Source organism: Semicossyphus pulcher, unplaced genomic scaffold (assembly GCF_022749685.1).
Source record: "Semicossyphus pulcher isolate SPU_LCO1_2020_fin unplaced genomic scaffold, fSemPul1.0.p SCAF_8, whole genome shotgun sequence".
In the NCBI taxonomy this organism is placed as follows: Eukaryota; Metazoa; Chordata; class Actinopteri; order Labriformes; family Labridae; genus Semicossyphus; species Semicossyphus pulcher.
Genome location: NW_027211759.1, coordinates 9,644,339 through 9,665,317, shown reverse-complemented (window position 1 = coordinate 9,665,317; position 20,979 = coordinate 9,644,339). Strand labels below are relative to the sequence as shown.

General features: G+C 43.3%; 1 protein-coding gene across 1 annotated transcript in view; it reads left to right on the top strand.

Moving 5' to 3' along the window:
* Positions 1–18,789, top strand: part of LOC138612513 (DENN domain-containing protein 2A) — a 38,720-nt gene extending 19,931 nt beyond the window's left edge. Inside the window, exons 3-20 of the mRNA XM_069685820.1 lie at positions 1,580–2,623; positions 5,658–5,785; positions 7,527–7,639; positions 7,728–7,925; positions 8,207–8,300; positions 9,351–9,401; positions 9,615–9,802; positions 10,284–10,393; positions 11,034–11,103; positions 11,414–11,491; positions 13,095–13,235; positions 13,340–13,488; positions 15,426–15,603; positions 15,712–15,753; positions 15,913–16,018; positions 16,139–16,438; positions 16,565–16,651; positions 17,852–18,789. Of these exons, the coding sequence (XP_069541921.1) occupies positions 1,580–2,623; positions 5,658–5,785; positions 7,527–7,639; positions 7,728–7,925; positions 8,207–8,300; positions 9,351–9,401; positions 9,615–9,802; positions 10,284–10,393; positions 11,034–11,103; positions 11,414–11,491; positions 13,095–13,235; positions 13,340–13,488; positions 15,426–15,603; positions 15,712–15,753; positions 15,913–16,018; positions 16,139–16,438; positions 16,565–16,651; positions 17,852–17,883 (3,109 nt within the window). The 3' untranslated portion in view covers positions 17,884–18,789. The remainder of the gene's footprint in view (positions 1–1,579; positions 2,624–5,657; positions 5,786–7,526; positions 7,640–7,727; positions 7,926–8,206; positions 8,301–9,350; positions 9,402–9,614; positions 9,803–10,283; positions 10,394–11,033; positions 11,104–11,413; positions 11,492–13,094; positions 13,236–13,339; positions 13,489–15,425; positions 15,604–15,711; positions 15,754–15,912; positions 16,019–16,138; positions 16,439–16,564; positions 16,652–17,851) is intronic.
* The last annotated feature ends 2,190 nt before the right edge of the window (positions 18,790–20,979 follow it).

Below are 20,979 nucleotides of genomic sequence, written 5' to 3'. Positions count from 1 at the left end.
GGGTTTTCACATGCAGCGTTGTCATCAGAAGTCGCCCAGCGAGGCAGCGTTTCCTCTGTTTGTTGGGAATTCAATCATCTGATGAATGGTCTCTGGGTCAAAACTGAGCTCTCCGGGTCGGGAGGAGGAAAGAAAAGATGCACGTCTGCACCCCGGCCTCTCCCCTCTTCTGTGTATACTTTCATCTCCTCTCCAGAAATAGCTGTGTGTAGAGCTTGTAAACTTTGACCCCCAAACCCAGAGTTCAAACAGTCATGACCCAGTAATCTTCCAGGAGTGACTCACTGCCAGAACAGCGGCACCAAACAGACGTCTCTGCTCCTTTAACAAGAATTCTTGTTTGCCCCATAAAACAAAGATCTATTGTGGATGTAATTATAAGTGCTTACACTGTGCAGCCAATTTTAAGCACGATAGGGAGCATGATGCTTTGCTTTGTACGCCAAAGACAGCAATTGCGAGAGCGCGAAAGTACATTAAACTAATGTAGTTTCACACTCTGTTTATCTTCTTGGAAGAAATACAGATTACTTGGAGAAGAGGCTCAGTGGTTCGTACTGTCCCCCTTCACAAGAGACCACTCTTTGCAAGTCCATTCTAATGAATGAAGGCAACATCCCCTCAAAGAGGGCAATTCAAGAAACCCTCAGCATCTCATGTTCGATGATCAAATAACATATTTCTGACAGATACAAAATGCAAGGACCATTTGCAATGGATTCTCAAACTTGTTTGGTCTGTATTTGTAAGATACCAATGTATTGGTTATATTTCAACTAGGCTTAAAGACCCCCTCTGTGAAAATCAAGTGTTTAACCTTGTAAACATCTCCATGTGGTGTTCTTCATGTGCTACAAGACATATCAGGGACAACATCAGCAGTCATCTCCATGGCTGGGCCCGTCTGCTTTTACACTGCAGTGTACCAAGGACAGGCTGAACAACACGTTTTCAGATTGGCAGGTTTGAGACGTAACAAACCTAAGGAGCCAATCCTTCTAATGGACGGGGTGACGCTGTGTGTATCATTATGTGCAAACTATGGCAACCACTTCGGCGATGCGCAAGCCAGCTGTAACCGTAATTGTTGCAAACTCACTAATGATTACTAACGTTAACGTTACTACTGCTAATTACTACATTTAAAGCTAGCTGAGCTAAGTTTCAACAGTCAGTCACAGGGCTGACACATAGAGGCAGACAGCCTTTCACAGTCACAGTCACATTCACAACGAGCATGTCTTTGGACTGTGGGAGGAAGCAGGAGTGGAACTTACACATGCACGGGGAGACCATGCAAACTCTAAACTGAAAGGCTCACTTTGTCCGAATCAGGATTCGAACTAGGAACCTTCTAGCTTTGAGGCAACAGCGCTAACCACTGCACTTCCGTGCAGCCCTCGCGAGTACTATTGTTTCGCAGGTGTTTTGTTGAAAGCTTAATATCACTGAATTAGAGTGTTGTTTGTACAATTTGTTTAATTTGAATCTAATGCAAGTTTTTACACACAGCAGCTTCTTGTGCAAATGTGGACTTTTTACTTTACTTTTACTTTTTCTTTGTGCGATTCTTTTCCAGGCTCCAGTGCTGTGGCTTGAAGGTTGGGGAGGCTCCGTCGCCTGCGGTGCATCAGCGCCAAGAGGTGTGCGGGTCACCAGGGGACAGAGACAGAAGGGACACCCCTGTGTCCCCCAAGCGTCCCCTCTCCCCCTTCCTCAGCCTGAGTGACAGCCCTGGTCCTCCTGACACCATGCTGGCTCAAAGGAGAGCCACCACCACGAGCGACCCGCGGACTCCCAACATGGAGAACGGTATGTGTGGTAAGCTGAACAACAACAAGAGCCCAGCGGGAGTCAAAACTGCCAGCATCCGCGATAAGATCTCACAATGGGAGGGTAAAAAGGAGTCTGCCCCACCAACTTCTACAGGGACATGTCCGCTGAGCACGACGCAGAAGGAGGTTGAGACTGTGAGGAAAAAGGACTCCAAAGCTTCTGAGGTCCAGAGGACAGACAGCAAGAGGTTTGTCAGCTGGGACAAACAAGACTCAGGGAAGGAGAATGTTGGGAAGCTGGGGGATTCGAGGCCTAAATCTCCAGAGGGCCCAACAAACAAGGACAGAGAAGTAATCTTAGAGAGGGGATGTCGGCCTTCAAAGCCAACAGAACAACCCCAGGACAAGAAAACTGTTTTAACTCATGTTAAGAAGCTGGAGAGGGCAACAAAGGATGTTCCTGACAGACCTTCACTGGCATTTCCAGGGAATTACTTCTGCCCTCCCTCGAAGGAGGAACTGGAAGAAACAGAAAAGAGGGGCAACGAACCCATTTTTGGGACTTTTGACGTCACTCGGCATGGCGGGTCGCGGAGGAGGAGGGAGGGGGAACCAGAGAACGTATACAGTGAGCCAGGTGCTCCTTCTATAAACCCCCTACCTAAACCTCAGAGAACCTTCCAGCACCACACACCACCTACTACTCCAACTTCAGGGCCCGGCTCGGGGAAGGGCCGGAGGAACTTGCCTCCTTTGCCCTCCATTCCTCCACCACCTTTACCCACATGCCCACCACCTGGAGTCTGCAGGAGACCCTGGGCTGACAGACCCCGAGACAGCAGTAACAGGTGAGAGAATGCCACCCAGGCAAGGGCCAAATGCTTGTGTCATTTATCTTATATGTTCATATTGACAGTGCTAACAGATGCTAAGTAACATGTTCAACATGTGCGACATCTTAGTTTAGGCTTTTAGTGTTTAGTGCTTGTAATAAAATGCAAGCATACTAAGTACAGTCGCTAAGACGCTGAGTAATGTCGACCAATCACGTATCAGCAGGCTGCGGCGTATGCAGACGGAACATAATCCGCCGTAATGACATCCCGGCTCCCATCAGCGTCATCTGACAACGATTTAGCTTCTTATTAATCTCTATAACCAGACATCTGCATGCTAACAGCTAACAATACGTTCTAGATCAAAAATTCAACTTGAAAGCGGGTCAGCATTCAGATTTCCCAACTTCCTCGAATGCATCAGAAATGATCTATCTGACCTCCGTTCAACAAACGAGCATTTTAAAAATAGTTTTCTTCCCCTCTTGAGGACAGACCTGACAAAGCTTCATTTTTACTTTTTACTAATCTGCATCATGATGTTGAAATTTCATAGAAATTCACAACTTCTAACCTTTTAAAGTTCAATAAGTCAACCTCATTGTAGGACCAGAGGAAATGTCAGGAGATCAACAAAGTCAGTAGGGTTAATCCTCAAGGGACCATAATTGATGTCTGACCCAAATTTCATACCCAGCATTGTTTATGGTAATTCAGACTGAACCAAAGTGGTTGACCTACAAACCGACAGACAAATGTCTGTCCCTTGAGCCATGACACGAGAAGAAAATATCTCTCATTTAAGCCGTTTTGTTTTATCTGAACAAGAATTACAAGTGATGGCTCTGTGTGTCCGATAACCCTTCCCCCGACATTAACCAAAAACGGAGGTGAACAACATTTCCCACATCTGCTGTAAATCATAACTAACGGTGACATCATCCTGTTTCTAAACATCCCAAAGAATGAGCTCATTGGTTGGATCTTAGGAATATATACACATCAGCTCGACTCATTCCTCTTTCCAAAACTCTACAAGAAACAGGAGAACAACATGCAGAGTGGTGTGAGTCATGTTCGAGGCCCTTTGCTTTTTCAAGCAGTTTAGCTCTGACAGTTAAAATGACTTTGGCTTTCACAAATGATGTGTCAGGCATTCATTTTGCAGAGTTGGAATTTCTAAATGTAAAAAATGTGTTCTCTTAGAGTCTGAATCACAATCTGAGTCACTTTTATCCGTCCATGAGTAATTAAAACGTTTGAATTTTTAAGAGTAGTATTCACATGGTTACAATCAAACAAAGCTCTGCAGGGAAACCAAACAATGTGAGTGTATCTATTATTCACTTTCTCCAGTGGTCCCAGTTCTTGTTCGGGGATTGGCTCGGATCTGTTACATTCCACACCATATGTGGAGGCCTCACTCAACACAAGTGTAATGTGTCAAGCCCTTTGTTTGGCTGTGCTGTCTTTCTCTTTGAGTGTGTTGCAGTGTGCATTTTTGAGTGTGAACAAATACCAAGAGTTGCCAGATAAATCCGAACACTTAGCGTTTTCCAATGCCGTGCAACAGCTCTGCAATAAATCCTGTTTCTCTAAAGCTTATAATGTTGTGTTTTTCTGTCAGAAAGGTTTTGATTCAACTGACAGGCTGCATATTGGAAGTGAATGTAGCCTCTTGGTTTTAAAAGTGAAACTGATGCCTTAAACCTGCCTTCTTTTGGACAGCTGGGGGCAAAAAAAGAGTCCAATACCGAAGAAAATTAGCGTCAGTATTGTGTTCATTTTGTAAATTACCGTCCCATTTTACTTACAATAGACTTCAGTGGTCTTCCAATCGAGGTGCTGCAGTCTTCGCAGCGTGTATTTGAAGGCCCACTGAAGTATTAGAAGTATTGTCCCAATGCGAAGGCTCCTTAAATTGCAGCTCACAAATGCGTCCTTTTCCCGGGCCAAGGATCCATCCGGTGCATCCTAGCGGCCCAACCTATCCCGAGATGCATGGCGCGCCAATTCAAACAAGATGACGGACTCTCACGCGGCCGAGGAATGCACTTTTAAGTGTAAAAGTTTTTGGTTTCACCTCAATTGAATAGCTAGCGTTACACATAAACGAAAGGGCCCTTGAAGCAAATTATCTTTAAAATAATAGGTCAAGTTAGTTGTGCTAGCTAGTTAGCCCATTAGCTACCTGTTGCTAGGCAGGAACAGCTGGTGACGCAAACAGGAAATCCTCCATATCCATAGAGATCGTCTCATTTCATTTCAGCTTTAGCGGTCTACGAAGGCTACGCATGGCGCATTCTCCGTAGACCACCTCCTTTGAAGGCTGCAGCCCCTGAATTGGGACACAGCTTATTAAGGAGGGTATGCTTTAGGGCGTGGCTACCTGTGATTGACAAGTCGCTACTTTGGCGATCGATCAACCAGGATAGAGTCGTAGAAATGCGTATATCCATCCTCTCATCCAAATATAGTCACCTCTGGCTGCCAAACTGGATGCTTCAAAATGTCAGTCCAGAAACCAATGGGTGACATCAGCGGCTGCGCTTCCTTCTTATATACAGTCTATTGTTCAACTCCATTGTTATTTGCTTTACTTAAACATTAGCAACAATGCACTGCTAAAAACAAACTGACACAGCATTAAATGACACATCAAACCTCCGTAAGGTATGATTCTTAAAGGGCTGTTGCATTGAATTGTGGAGGATTTGGCAAGCTGTGCCTAATAAAGTGGCAACTTCCTTTAATTTGAAGTATGTGCATGCATGAGGGGATGCACGCAACCACGGATGCTTGTGTGCACTTCATCCTGCTGGGCTTAAATGTTTGGTTGTGATCAAACACAGATGTGGTCATTCAGATGCGGCAACTAGCAAAAGGCAACATCAGTTTTCCTGCTTGGCATATCGAATGTTTTTAAAAGCATCAGTATGAGCACACATTCACTTAGAGAGAGATCCGTCAGAGATCCTCACTTCCTATTCTGTCTTTTTATTTGTCATGCAAGTCTTCTAACTCTTTGTTATGCTCTGTCCACCAGGAAGTCCTATGAATTCGAGGATCTGCTCCAGTCGTCTTCAGAAAGCTGCAGGGTGGACTGGTACGCTCAGTCCAGACTGGGCCTTACACGCACTTTATCAGAAGAGAATGTCTACGAGGACATAATAGGTAAACAAATATGAAAGTACTAAATTTGTAGGCAATGAGTTGATTTGTATTTGATTTGAAGGTATAATAAGTAGGACTTTCCTGCATTTTGTCAACAACACAATCAAACTGGGCCCCTCCTCCTGGGCTCTTCATCACCAGAAGCTCACTCTCACTCTCTCTTGCGAGAACACGCCCACCCCGCTGAGCTACCAACGACAACATCATGGCTACCTTTGCGCTAGCATGCTAACCGCCGGTTACCTTTGCGCTAGCATGCTAAACGCCGGTTACCTTTGCGCTAGCATGATAACCGCCGGTTAGCTTGGCCTACCTGGTTTGAGGCACCTACCTGTCCAGCAGAAAGAAGGCCAACTCTGCATCTCTCTTTCAGCATGTCCCGCTCCCACATTCACCTGTACGCTGGGATTGGCTCAGGGAACCACAACAGCGCCCCTCCTGAAAATGTCCCGTGCAAAGCAAAACAACAGAATAGATGCAGAGGGAAGGGTCTCACAAGGGTCTGCACACACACTCACCAACACACATGTATAGATGCCCATAAGTGATGATTTATATTATATTTGTAAAAGTCTATATTTTATTTTTCTAGGTAAATCCCACTGATTATACCTTTAACTGAATGGCATTGTTAAATTCTGCACTGTAGGTTATCCTGTACCCATCATACTCTGCGTGACCCTTTAGTTTCATTTCCCATATCAGTCGGAGAGTTCAGTAGCAGAGGTGATGAGGAGGCCAGGCTGTCTTTACTCTGCTCTGTTTATTCTGCTCCTTTTTTAATTTAGAGCCATGCTGCTTCACTTTTATTAAAAATCATACGTAGAAACCTGACCTGAAGTTCCTACCTCATTATCTGCAGTGTTGTGCCAACCCCACCTAGAGCCCGTATAATTTCATAACGTACAATAGCGGCGTTGTGTGAGGTCGTTCTATAGCATAGCTGAGGTTGGATACTGTGATTGCCAGTGCAGTAGGGGGCATGTCAGTGGCTTAGAGCCATGGCATATTACTGGCAGTGGCTTCAGTGTGTCTTTGGATTTCCGCCCAGAGTCTGGTGTGTAATGAGTGCTGCTTACTTGGAACAGTCAAATCAATTTTATTAAAATAAAATTTAAAAAAATAAAATACATTTTTGAATAGAGTAGCATTGGTTTTTATTGTGCACAAAAACTACTATTACGATTGCTGTCTGCACAAAGAACAGACATATAGAAAGTGATGAACAGTTGTGATATCCTTATCCACATGCAGACCTGTCCCTCATCAACACACTTAAAACACACGATCCAAATGCCTGATATTGTTTTCAGACTGAGGGGAAAGCACTACACGTATTCAGACGCACGCTTTTCATGACTGACGCAAGCTCACACGTGCACAGCTGACGTGTGACGTTGTCATCAGCCAGCGATGTGAAAAACAGCACACTGATCCCTTGTTTTCCTCAGAGGGAGAAGGAGCGGGGAACTGAGCGTCCTTCTTTATCCTCCTACTCCTACAGGTCACATCTGGTGGATGGATTGATAGAGCAGAGAGAGAGAGAGAGAGAAGGAGGCACAGGTTTTCTTATTCCTTATCTGCAGGGGAGGATTGGTGGCTAGAAAACCATTTAGCATTAGTTGTGCAAGCATCTTATCAAAGGGAAATATGAGCTTGATAAGGACACGGCTGACTCTGGTAGCGCTCTGCACAGGATTTTGTGGTTTTTAATAAAGTGTATTTTTTTTTTCCTCTGAAGATCCTCCATCCAAGGAGAACCCCTATGAAGATATAGAGCTGGAGAGAAGTTGTTTGGGAAGCAAATGTGTTTCACCTGCCTCCTCATCTCCTGTCCCCGACACACCAACCAAGGTACCTGATCACAAATGCGTCAATAACAAAACAAAGTACATATATAGAAAGTTATACGACACTAAATCACTTCTGATTTGACCCCTAGCTCTCCTCCAAGCCCGGCTTCTTCAGACAAAACTCAGAGCGGCGAAGCTTCAAGCTCCTGGAGCTACGCAAGGCCAGCAGAGACACTGGCATCTCCTCTCCCTCCCGCATCAGCCCCCCCTCCACGCCCAGCAGCCCAGACGACACCCCCTGCCTCTCTGGAGACCCGTACAATCGCAGACGGAGAAAAATCCCAAAGGTACGGCAGTCTGAGAGGCCTCTAACAGAGCTCATGCTGCTCTGTCTCTGATTTATAGTCCTGCGTGCTGCTCAGGGAGGTTCGGAGCTGGTCCACTCATGCTGCCGTCTGGGGATGAGTAAGGCAGGGGAAAATCTTCTGATGGATATTTCCTGTGAAAAGTGTGCCTCGTGGAAGGCCTCCCAGAAGCTGTATTGAAATGATCTTTGTAGGAGCCCTTGCAGATTTTGTTTATTAGTTTAAGGAGTTAAAGATGGACATTTCTTTTCCTTTACCTCCAGATGGTGCTGAAAATCAATGGCATCTTTGAGGCTCGGAGAGGGAAGAAGCGCATGAAGAAGGTGTCTCAGTCTACAGAGTCTAGCTCAGGGAGAGGTGAGGCTGCACATCTGAAAGCAGGTCATGAAAATGAATGATGTTATTTGTTTTTACTTTTTGTTTGCTTCACATCAACTGTACATTTACTGAAACACATTCTGAATGCACATTTTTTATCTAAGAATATCATGCCCATCTCTGCAATGCTTCAGTGAAGTTGTGTTTTGTATGTGTTTTAACACTCGTTAACTGATTTTAATTAGGCTTTAGCAGGGGAAGAATACATACCATGTGTTTTAAAAACAGCTGCAGATCCAGAGTGGTTTAAGGAATTCTTTCAAAAGCTTTCTTAAAATTGCTAGGCCCTTTTTCTCTTACATTTTTGTCATGTGATAGTGCACTTCCTTGAAACACAAATAGAGAGTATATAAGTGTTGCTCAGAGCTGCCCAGCCTTAAAGTTTAAAGTGAAACAATATAAATAGAATAAATGAATGAATCAAAGGCCAGTCTCAAATGATGCATTTAAGCAAGCTTGCTTAAATTGGTAACTGATTCAATTTAAGCGGTGCCTGTTGGCGTGGCATTCTCATGACAGCGTTTCTGATGTGTTTTTGTGTTTTCCTTTGGATGGGGATTTTTTTTATAACTGTACTTATGTGGACGGGGAGTTTTTTGGGAAACGAAGGAGGGTAAAACTCTGTTTTGTAAAATACCCGTGTACGTGGAGACATGGCCTAAAACAACAGAAGTTTGTTTCCTGCCCATCGACAATAAGACAGCTTTGCCGTTCATTAAAATCAACACTCCAACCTCCAACCTTACTTGAGACACCTTTCATCACCTTTCCTACAACTCTCATCTGACCAGAAAGACTCTACAGGTCTTACTCCATGAAAGGAGCAATACCTCATCACATGTTTTCACTTAGATTTATGGACAGTGTTACATACTGGGGTCAGTCGAGACTGTCTGGTGTTTCAGTGGACAGCGTGGCGAGTGTGTGGTAGTGGCTGGAATGAAAGCAATTAGAGCAAATTCATTGTGCTTCGAGTGTTTCCTGTGTTTAAAGTCTCCTCACAGTCATGTTTTTCTCTCTTTACTTCAGTGACAGATGAGAACAGTGAGTCGGAAAGTGACACAGAGGAGAAACTAAAAGGTGAGAACAGAAAATAAACACATACGATTAGAGGAGCTACATAATGGATGCCCTGTACTATAGGAGCCATTGTTCTATTGTACAGCTAACATCAAACACTTTCACAGATGAAACTGTAGATTGCTTTAAACAGTGGCCCTACAGCGACCCTTTCTTCATGTACATGTCTGCACACACAACACTGATGTATTTGCACGTTTCTCTGCCCCTCAGCACACAGTCAGCGGCTGGTGTCGGTCCAATCCATGCTGAGGCAGACAGGGCGGTACCGGACGCTGGAGAGGGATCTGATGGAGTTGCAGGAGAGGAAACTCTTTGAGTATTTTATAGTTGTTGCGCTCCACAAAACAAAAGCTGGAGTCCCGTATCTGCCAGAAGTCACACAGCAGTTTCCTCTCAAGGTGAAAGGGGGTCGATGTTTTACTAAAGCACAAAATGATGCACTGAGAAAAACATAATTTTAGTTTTCTAACTGACTAATACTAATAATTAAGACAAAAGTTTATGACCACCTGTTGTGGACTTTTCTGGGAAAAAAACACAGGAAATTTTAAACTTGTCTGAACAGAAACAGCAGGTGTTATGGAATGCAATGAAAAACAAGATGACCGTGTAGTTTTTGAGCCAGAATACTGTTTTTATACCAGCTTAAGAAAAAAATGCAATAAACTTCTGGTTTTGTTCTGGTAACACTTCTTAAATTCTGTCCATGTTATGGCAAAAGAAGGTGTGCTTTAAGTGATTCTTTTATTATTTATGTCTACCAGCATGCACATGGTTTCTGTCTTTAATTGACCTCAGTTGTTCAGACTTTAATGGTGTTATCTTTCAGGCACCATTACTTATATTTTGTTTTCACATCTCCTCTCTTTTTTCATTCAGCTGGAGAGGAGCTTCAAGTTCATGCGGGAGGCCGAGGACCAGCTGAAGGTCATCCCTCAGTTCTGTTTCCCTGACGCCAAAGACTGGGCGCCTGTCGACAACTTCCCCAGGTCAGTCTGAGTCTGAATGCTGCCTGCCGCAGCACTTAGGCCGAAAAAAAAAGTGAAACCCTTCAGGGACACAGGAATTTCCCGGCAGAGTGGTAATAACTCAGCTGTTTTCCTTTGCTAATAACCACTTGTTAGAGAAGAAGCCCAAAATAGACATGACCTTGTGCCTTGTAAAGATGACGGTGGCTAATGATTACAGGGAGAGCACCTGACACACCTGCTTTTGGTATTACAAAATCACCTCTCTGTCTTTGCTGTTTAAAATTGGCCTTATTACCCCATACCTAGCAGCTTAGCCTCTCAACGTCTGCATTGTTCTGAGAAGTGATGATGTGTGTCCTCACGGCGACGGCTAATAATTACCTGGAGACAAATGTTTGATGTGTGGGGGGGCCACCAAACACACACCTGCATTGAACTGGCTGACACTCTCGGCTGTCAGAAAGGTCCACACGGGTCAATGAATAGCTGTCAGGTGGAGCTCATGCGGTTTTGTGTGGGTATTTGCAGAGTAAGCCTGTCCTGAGGGTTTTTCTCTCTCAAGTGCAAAGTCAAGCCTTTGTTTACTAAAAGCACAAGTCCAGTCCAGAATGGAGTTTTGAATGGAGTGTCTGAATGATCTCTTTTTGTCCTTTCTTAGTGAGACGTTCTCGTTTGTCCTGACTGGTGAGGATGGAAGCAGGCGGTTTGGCTACTGCCGGCGGTTGCTGGTATGCTCTCTCTCACAAGCATAATTCAACTTTAATACAGATTTTACCTCATTTCTCATCCGATTTATTCTGTTTCTTTTACCATATTATTTTCTTGTGTCACCTGGCAAGTTGTAAATAATTATTTCCCACGTATTTCTTGAATTTGCCTGGTAGATGTTTGAGATATTCTTCCTGTATGTACCCTCAAAGTCTCTGCGAAACAAAAGCTTAGCTCTGCTCCACTGGTCTAATCCTGTGCTTGTACTTGGGTGAGCAGTCTTGTGACACTCCGTCTGAAGCTGTCTTTTTCTTTGCCGTCTGTTCACAGCCCAGTGGTAAAGGAAGAAGGCTCCCTGAGGTCTACTGCATCGTCAGCCGCCTGGGCTGCTTCGACCTCTTCTCCAAGGTAGACACAGTGAACTGAGCGCACATGTATTGCATCAAATCAAACGGCTCAGGGTTGAATGTTTCACATGCATTCAACCCCACCCCCATTATGAAAGTACAGAGCAGTACCACCCTCGGTGCCCACAGAGCCCCACCCACACTCTGTCCCATCCACTCTGCCATAAATCCTCTGCAGTTCTGGCTCCAGTACAGAGACACATGTGAACTGCAGCTGATGTGGTTTCTGCAGTGGAAAGGGTTCCCTGAACTTGGTCTTAGATTTATATGCATGTCCACCCAATTACATAAATATCAGTGCAGTGCACATATGCCGTGCTAAAATTGGGTTTGTAAGTACAGAGACATGGATGTAGAAGAGTAAACACAGTTTATATTCTGTTAGAGGCGATGGGAAGTACATTGATTGCTACATCTGCATTGGAAGTACTCAGTGCTGATTATATTCTAAATGCGTTTCATCTGTATCAGATCAGCGACATAAAAGTGTAATGGTGTACAGATGTGTACAGTATGTGTGCAGAGGGGTACACATGATGGATTCAGGCTGTAAGTCATTTGTTATATTCACTTCTGACAATGTTTGGCTGTCTCCTGACTCGACCCACCATTGATTCTTTTCTGATGGCACCTAAATCGAATTCCATTTTTATTGTCAATCCCACAACATCAATGGGAAAGATAAAGAATGGGAATTCCATAACACCAAAAACACACCGTGGCATTGACATGTAGTGTTTAACCACACGAAACAAGGCTGTGGAGTACAGATAAACTGTTCTGTCGCAGTTTATTCAAGTTTATATTGATGTATTAAGTATATTTAACACAGAATCTTTTCTGTATCTACGTGTGGGTAAAATACTGAGACAGAAATTTCTGTTTCTGGTTTATCTAGTGACTTAAATATCTTATTAAAGGGCCAGTTCACCGATTTTCAACCTCAGTCTTATCATGCTATTATGGGAAGCTAATGTCATTATGGTAGGAAAAAAAATGCAATTTGGCTCTGTGCCTTTGTAGGACGCTATCCGCTTCTCCAATGGGCCCTGGAAAACCTCCCTGGAGACCAGAGAGCTTGCTAAACTACACTTCCTCAATCTAGGACGCCCGCCTCTGATGTCATGTCTCGTTAAAAATGGTCAGGTTTGAAATGTAGACTGCAGACCTGACCTTATATTCTCGTTTTATTTCGGATTCTGTTCCGCTCTGAGCCGTTGCCTGCATCGAAACAGTAGTATTTCACTCCAGCATCTCTCGCTGGGACGTTCCTTTCAGAGGGAGGGGTGCAATGCACGCTGGGTGTTGTAGGAATCCTTTAAGTTTAGGTATTTCTTCACATTTATGCTTTTAGAAATAAAACGAGTTTTCCTTCCACCAATGGCCTAATACACCTAAGACATAGCTACCATGATATGGCATGACATGGCAAAATACCTGACAGTTGATATAGCTAAGTCATATCCAGTATATATCTACAAATAGAAATGGTCTAATCTAAGAAGTTTATGTTAGCTCACGCTACCCAACAGCATACCCACACAAATATGCAATATAAATGTGATTGCTGGTATTCTGAATACAGAGTTCTCTGTGTTTTTAAGATCCTGGATGAAGTGGAAAAGAGACGGGCTATCTCTCCTGCTCTGGTGCAACCTTTCATGAGAGGCATCATGGAAGCTCCCTTCCCTGCTCCAGGAAGGACCATCACTGTTAAAAACTTCCTACCTGGTTCTGGGACAGAGGTGAGATGATGGTGGTGTCTATAATTTCCACTCCATTTTTTAAAGGTGAAATTAAACTAGCTACTTAAGTGTCTTTTTATTTAATCTCTCTCTCTTTCCTGCAGGTGATCGAGCTGTGTCGGCCATCGGATTCCCGTCTGGAACATGTGGACTTTGAATGTCTCTTCTCCTCCTTAAGTCTACGTCTCCTTCTCCGAGTGTTTGCCTCGCTGCTTCTGGAGCGCAGGGTCATCTTCACTGCAGACAAACTCAGGTTGGCTCAACAACATGTTGTTACAGAGTAGGGTGGTGAGTCTGCTGTCAAACTCATCACGTGTTTCGTCCTTGCAACAAGCATCTGACAGGGGATGGGTGGGGTTATTGTGGTATTGTTCTGTTTATTGAATCTGTCACATGGGATTATTCGAGGGAAGGTTTTGATGCTGAAAACGCAGAGAGCGCAGAGCTTGAGGGATGTGACAGAGAGATAAACAGTCTGAGGAAAAGAAGATCCCGACCGAGTGTGAGAGGAAGGAATGCTGTTGTGTTATACAGTCGCCTGGGGAACAATCACATCTCTGGAAAACTGTCATGGACGCCAGATAGAAGGAGTTGGGATTCGTTAGAACGACTCCAGAGCTAACACGTGTGCACAATGACGTCATCACACCCACACAGTCCACTTAAGACCTTTAACTGCTTTTCACTGTTGCGCTACACCTGGTTTAACTTGTGTGGGCTGAGCAATATTAGTCATTCTGTCCCAGTTTAGTCTACTTTCAGGCCGAATTATTCCAATACAATCGTGTGTTTTACCCTTTTGACTGTGTAAAAAGTAGCATAGGAGGCATTTCTCAACACAGCTCATAAGCACTTAATGTCGTTGTTGCACATTTTCTACCGTCGAGTGGAAACTTGGCCTCGGCAATTAATTTTTTTAATGAATTAACTGTGAGCAGATGCACACCCGGGAGAGATTAAGTTAACAGCGTGGGAGGAGTGTGTTTGCTGCTGCTGCTGTATAGTTTTTATAAGCGTTACATCACCCGGCCCTTTAGTGATGCATCTTAAAATTCCTCTCAGGGTAATAACGAGCTTGTTGGAGCAACAGGAATGAACTTTTAACACTATGTTCCAAAATAAGTGACGGGTGTCAGGAGAGGTTATTTTCTTCAGGGGTTGTTAGCACCATCTTGTGGTTGACACTGAACTTAAGGACAAACGCAGACTTTAAGGATATTCTTTGGAAGTTCTTTTGTGTCAGTTTTACGACTTTCTACTTTGTTTTGCATACTTTACTTTTTTCTTTACATCTCTTTGTCTACTAGTTCTGAATGGACTTACTTACTTACTTATTTTGCATCACTATCACTCTCTTTGCCTGCTTCACATGTATCCTATACAGTACTGGAACACTGCGAGGTATCAAAAGATCTAAAAGATTAATAGGTGATAGTATTTCTGAGTTAAAATTAATTCTTGACATTTGAAACAGTCTCACCAAAAGGTTTTATTAGCTTTTGCTTGTGTCCCATGATCTTCCTTACTCAGATGAAGTTTGCCCGGTTGTCATAGAATTGCAGTTCCTCAATTTGGATCCAATGTTAAATACTTTCTGTGCTCTGTACGGTAGATTAGTAGTAAGGTACTGAATTATATCATGTCAGCCTATCATGTTTTTGTCTGAGAAAAGTGACTATCAGGGTCTGCACGGTGGTGCAGTGGTTAGCGCCGTCACCTCACAGCGAGAAGGTTCCTGGTTCAAATCCTCCTGGGCCTTTCTGTGTGGAGTTTGCATGTTCCCGGTACTCCAGCTTCATCCCACAGTCCAAAGACATGCTTGTTAGGTTTATTGCTAATGTGAATGTGAGCATGAAAGGTCGTCTGTCTTTATGTGTCAGCTGGATCAGGGTGTCCCCCACCTCTCGCCCAATGACAGCTGGGATACGCTTCAGCCGATGCTAAACAGGATAAGCGGTTTCGATTATGGATGGACTATAAGTGTCAAATAAATGTATAAAGGACAATATTTCTCTCTTAAATTAAGTGGAGTTGAAGTATAAATTAGCATTATACAGTATGTATCATATAATAATATATTAATGTGAAGTAATATAGTATCTGCTGGAGGTGTATTATGCACTTGTTTTAAGCCTTATCTTGTGTTTTCATGACTATATTGTAAAATGTTTCCTTTCTCTCGTTCTGCAGCACGCTGTCGCAGTGCTGTCATGCAGTCGTGGCTCTACTCTACCCCTTCACCTGGCAGCATACGTACATCCCTGTGCTCCCACCCTCCATGTTAGATATCGTCTGCACCCCCACCCCCTTCATAGTCGGCCTCCTCTCCAGCTCTCTGCCTCGACTCAAGGAGCTGCCCATAGAAGAAGTAAGATTTTATTATTGTGCTGACTTTAGTGCCCTCGACTCTTGACCTTTCCTCCACTGAACAATAGCTGCAGGAAATGACATCACTCTCCCTCTGCTCTTCCCACAGGTCCTGGTGGTCGACCTCGGTAACAGCCGCTTCCTACGTCAGGTAAAAACCATAGAAACACAAGGAAAACAGCGACACATGGAGTCATCCTTGAACTCCGTTTAACATGTAGTGATTCCACCAGAAGCTATGTGTGAACACAATATGCCAATTATCTGCAGTATGTTGAGTGTATTTACATCTGTGTTTTTCCCTCCACAGCTGGATGATGAGGACTCCATTCTTCCACACAAGCTGCAGGCGGCTCTCGAGCACGTGCTGGACAAGAGGAGGGAGCTGGCCTGTGAGAAAGGAGATCTGCCCAATGGTGACTCATCACACGTATTACAGTAATCCTCATGAATAAGCCTGTAAATATTTTTATCGATCATTTTTAATTTCTTTTCCCTCCTACATCTGCCTGGTTTTCTCCTCTACCTCCACCCAGACTCCAGCTCCCTCAGCACGGTGGTGTCCGAGGCCTTTGTGCGTTTCTTCGTTGAGATGGTGGGCCACTACTCCCTCTTCATGGGCGGAGCAGAGCGAGAGGACGAGTCTGTCTCCTCCCCCACTTTGCCCAGCCCCTCCTCTTCCTCCTCCTCCTCACCCTCCCCGTCCTTCCAGCGTGATCCCTTTCGCAAAGCGGTCACATCTAAGAGCTTGAGGAGGTTCTTGGAGGTGTTTATGGAGACGCAGATGTTCACCGGCTTCATCCAGGAGAGGGATCTGCGCAGGCAGGGCCTCAGAGGTAAGGAGGTTTGATTGCCTGCATCGGTATTACAGTAAAGTGTGTAACTTTAAAGTACATTCCTGTTGTATGTGTAATTTAAAAACTTTTATTGGAATTATATTTGACTTGTTCTTTAATTTCCAGGTCTGTTTGAGGTGAGAGCACAGGAGTATCTGGACTCGCTGCCCGGGAGTGAGCAACGAGGAGTCAACAAGTTCCTCAAGGGTCTAGGTGAGATGTAATGTACAGCCTCACTCAATCATTGATTAATCAGTTCTTCGCCAATAAGAATGAGTTCAAAGTGGGCCATAGATTTAACCATTTATAGTGATTAGATTTGCCAGGAATGCCTGTACTCTTTGAGGGAACACTCAACGAATGGATGCAGTGACGAATTTTCAGCTACACTTAGTCAAATCTGCAGTAATTACGTTTTTAAAAATTACAGTAATCTGCAGATAAAGGGCAAAGGTATGAGCAAAGGTAACATTAGCAAATTCCCTTAACTTCCAAGCGATGAATAAAGAATTGCCTTAGCTTCTGATGGAGTTTAACTGTGATGAACTTTGACCAGCAAAGTCGCAGCTTCACCAAAGAAGTGTGTGTGGTTGACCCCTTGTCCGCCTCTCTGCTTGCATAGAATAGAGGTTAATAGGGGTCAAAGATTTGTCCGTGCCCTTAACAGTGATAAGTGACAGGTTATAGTGTCCTTGCTGTAAACCTCCATTTATATGATTAACTTGCTGCCAACTACAGAAGAAGCATCACTAGGCCTTTCTTACACTGCGGTTCTGCCTCAGCGCCGCAACGAAGCTCTGCTGTCATGCCAAGCAGCGCCGGCGTAGAGCTGCCTCAGCGTTGTGAAAGCAAAACGTGCGCAACGTGTAAACAAACAGCGCGTGCTTCAAGTACACACACTGAGGCAGCTTTAAGCAGGTGTTGCTTGGCATGACGGCAGAGCTTCGTTACACACGCGGCTCTGTCCCCCCCAGCTGGCTCCGCTGTTTACACAGACACCGTTTCGCCTCTGTTACTACCTTTGATGCTGGCGAAACATAACAGAGACGTAATAATCCCACCTTGATCTGGCAGTGTATAAGGGGCGACTGTGTTCGGCTGTGGCTCAGTAATCAGAAGGTTGGAGGTTCAATCTTTTACTGCTGCAGTCACATGTCGAAGTGCCCTTGGGCAAGACACTGAATCCCAAATATAAGTATGTGTATGAATGTCCATAGATCCTGATTGGAGGTCTTTGCCGCGTTTGTGAAAGGGTGAATGTGACATGTTGTGTAAAAGCTCTTTGAGTGGTCAGAAGACTAGAAAAGCGGCATAGGAGTCCAATTGTAAAGCATATTGCCATATCAGCCAATACAAGTATGCCTTTATTTCTCTGTACAATTTTTCCTAATTAAGGCTTCTTTTTTTTTCCAGGAAACAAGATGAAATTTCTTTCCAAGAAATGATGCTTGGAGTCAGGAGGTCGTCATTGAAAGCAGGAAAAAAAAACAGGAAGAATTGTGGATTACAAACAAAACAAGAAGAGGCACTCCCTGGACGTGGAGATGGGATGTATCAGAAAGGCAAGACTGACCGTTGGAGTGAACTGGACTCAAAGTTTATTAAAAGTTAGGGTGTCGCTGCCAGCTTCATTAGCCTGTCCTCTAAAGTGTTGTGAAGGGATTACTCAGCTTGGACCAAAACATCCCTCCAACACGGTAAAGAACAGTCCGACAGTGTCTTTATGTTTTACAGTCATTCCCTGCAGTGTGTTACTGCACAGCTCAGCAGAGTGTAAATGTTTTTAGGAACAGTGTTCTCCCTTTGTCTTTCATTGACTTCATCTATAAATCCTGTATGAAGAAGTGTCGCTGAAGGCCCCATTTTGTACAATACTTTCCTATACATTCCAAGTACTTTCTATAGGAGCTTTTATAAATACAGTAGTACAACTTCTTCACCAACAGGAGGCTTTTAAGTTAATTTATATTCTTTTTAGATCATCTTAATCTCTTTTTTAAATGTTCTTCAAATGAAATAAATCTCCTGTAGTTTGTAATAGGCTTTATTTAACAGAGTCTAGTCCAGACTGTTTGTAGACCACTTTGGGTTGCTGGGTAAATGTACCACTGTTTTAAGTAAAGGAACTTTTTGTTGGAAGAAAGGAACGAGCACCAAAAAGAAAGCCGTAGAAAATGTAAAGATAATGTGAATACATCTCTCACTTGGGTTTGAGTAAATGGTTTGGATGTTGAAGGAGGTTGTGTATGTTAGGCTAATCAGTATCAATGTGTCTCACAGAAGCAAATAGGTTTGCCTTAAACTTGATTGAGAATGCAATGAAATTTATAAATAAAGTGATTTGAATTTTTGAATAAGACGGACGTCTCATTATTCATCGACTTTAACGCTGATTTAAAGTGAGGCTGTGTAACTTCTTACTTCCTGTTTTATCATTTTGAAATCACTCAGTGACGCCAGCTAGTTTTGTTAGCTAACATACTTCTACTTTAATTACTATCAAGCCAGACCAAGTGAGGCTTCAGCAGTAAATCCTCTCAGTGTACTCAGTTTAACAAGGGATTGCATTTGATTGCTTATAAAGGCAGCTTAATTCCTTTTTCTAAAGTTACACAATCTTGCTTTAATGAAAACAAAATCCATCAAACAACGTTTAACAAACACTGAGTCGTGCTCTGTGGGACGAGTAAATTGACCTTGAAATGGAAAGTTAATTGATTGTCCCTGTATGTGCTGATTTGAGTCCCCTCCTGGCTGCAGGGGGCGCTGTTTTCCCCACACCCTGTTCTCTCTTTAAGAGGGCAAAATGAAATGTCGCTACAGAGAAAATATGTATACAGTAAACAATAAGGATGTGGTTTTACTTGCAAAATAATTACAAATATAAAATACATGATTGCCTAAGTGCTCATCCCCTTTTAATACAACAGACGTTAATCATTACTGGTGCAGCCTATTTGTTGTTCAAGACTGATTATTTGTCAACTGGAGACAACCTGAGTAGTCAAGGGGTTTTAATTTGTACATGTAATGCTCACACCTGGATCTGCAGGTACAAGTTTTGGTGAGTGAGTATTGTTGCAAAATCCCAACAAAGACAACAAAGAAATACAAAAGTCGGGGGGTGGAGCCAGGTTACTCGAGTACAGCTTTATTAGGAAAGTAAGAGACACAGCAGTTAATCTGTATGGAGCAGGCTGTCTTCAACGGCACAGCTCAACGTGAGCACGTGAACACAACAGGTAATTTCAATAACATGTGAGTGAACATTCAACAGCTTCAAGGGGGATAAATGTGGTATTCTTTGTTTACTTTTCAAAACAAATTTATAGTAACAATCATCTTACCAATATCAGTCTTTGCAGTCTTCTTGATAGTAAACCAGCACCCTGTCTTTCCCACAATATCCACTAGAGGACTCTGTTTTCCAGTTTATGTCCTCGTGTCTTGCGTTCCCTCACAGAGTCCAAAGTTCAGAATCACATCTCAGACAATAATGAGGCCCCCAGCCCTATAATGACTTACACAACACAACGTAGTACAACAATACTACAGCTTTTGTCTGCTTATGTGAGAGTAGAAGCAAAAGAGAGGTGCGACCTGGGACTTCAATGATTTCATATTAAACTTAAACAAACAAATAAACGTCATATTTTCACTTTAACTACTAAAACACACAAGGAAGCAAGGATGCACTTTGACAGGGTATGGAAAACTATATTATTAAATTCTACTATATTTAACATTAAGCAGTGAACCGAAAAACTAATATTAAGAATTGAAGCATAAAAAACATAGACATAATAAAGGCAATTTTATTTGTCTTGGTATTATGTTGCTAACATTCAATGTGTACAGTCTGCTATAGTGCTAGCATTAAAGCATAAGCACTACCTGCTAGGGTAAAGTAGTAGCCTATATAAATACATATAGCCAACAAAGAGAGGAGTATCAAATATGAACTCAACTCTCTGTTCATGAGTCAGCAAAGCATTTAGTCCAATAGGCCTATTGCTTTTTAATATCAAGCAAAAATACACTCCATACAGCCAGATCTTTCACTTTTAGGACATTATTAAGTTCTCATCTGGTAAATAGAATTAGGAAGTCCTTAATTTCAAAACAAGAAAATATAAATAAACTTTCCAGAAGAAAAAGTCTTTTTATTCAGCATAAAGTATATAATCTTGTCAAATACATATTATTTTCTATGAGCACCATTTATACGTCATAGTAGAAACTTTTGTTTGTTTGCTCCTAAAGGCAGCGACAGCTTCCCCAGATTGTTACACTATTTTTTATTCGTCATGATATTTCCTTTGCACTCTCCATACCACCCTTTCCTTTCCTTTCTGAAGCCCTTCTCCCCCTCCTCCCTCCTCCCCTCCCCTCCCCTCCTTCCCTTCGTCATTACGTGTTGAGCGGTCAGACCTGCCTCCCTCCCTCCCCTCCTCCTTCTCTCCCTTGGTCTCTTTTTCTCTGGCTTTTTCCAGGCTTCATGTCATACCACGGCTAATTCCTGAAATTCCTGCCCTCCTCTC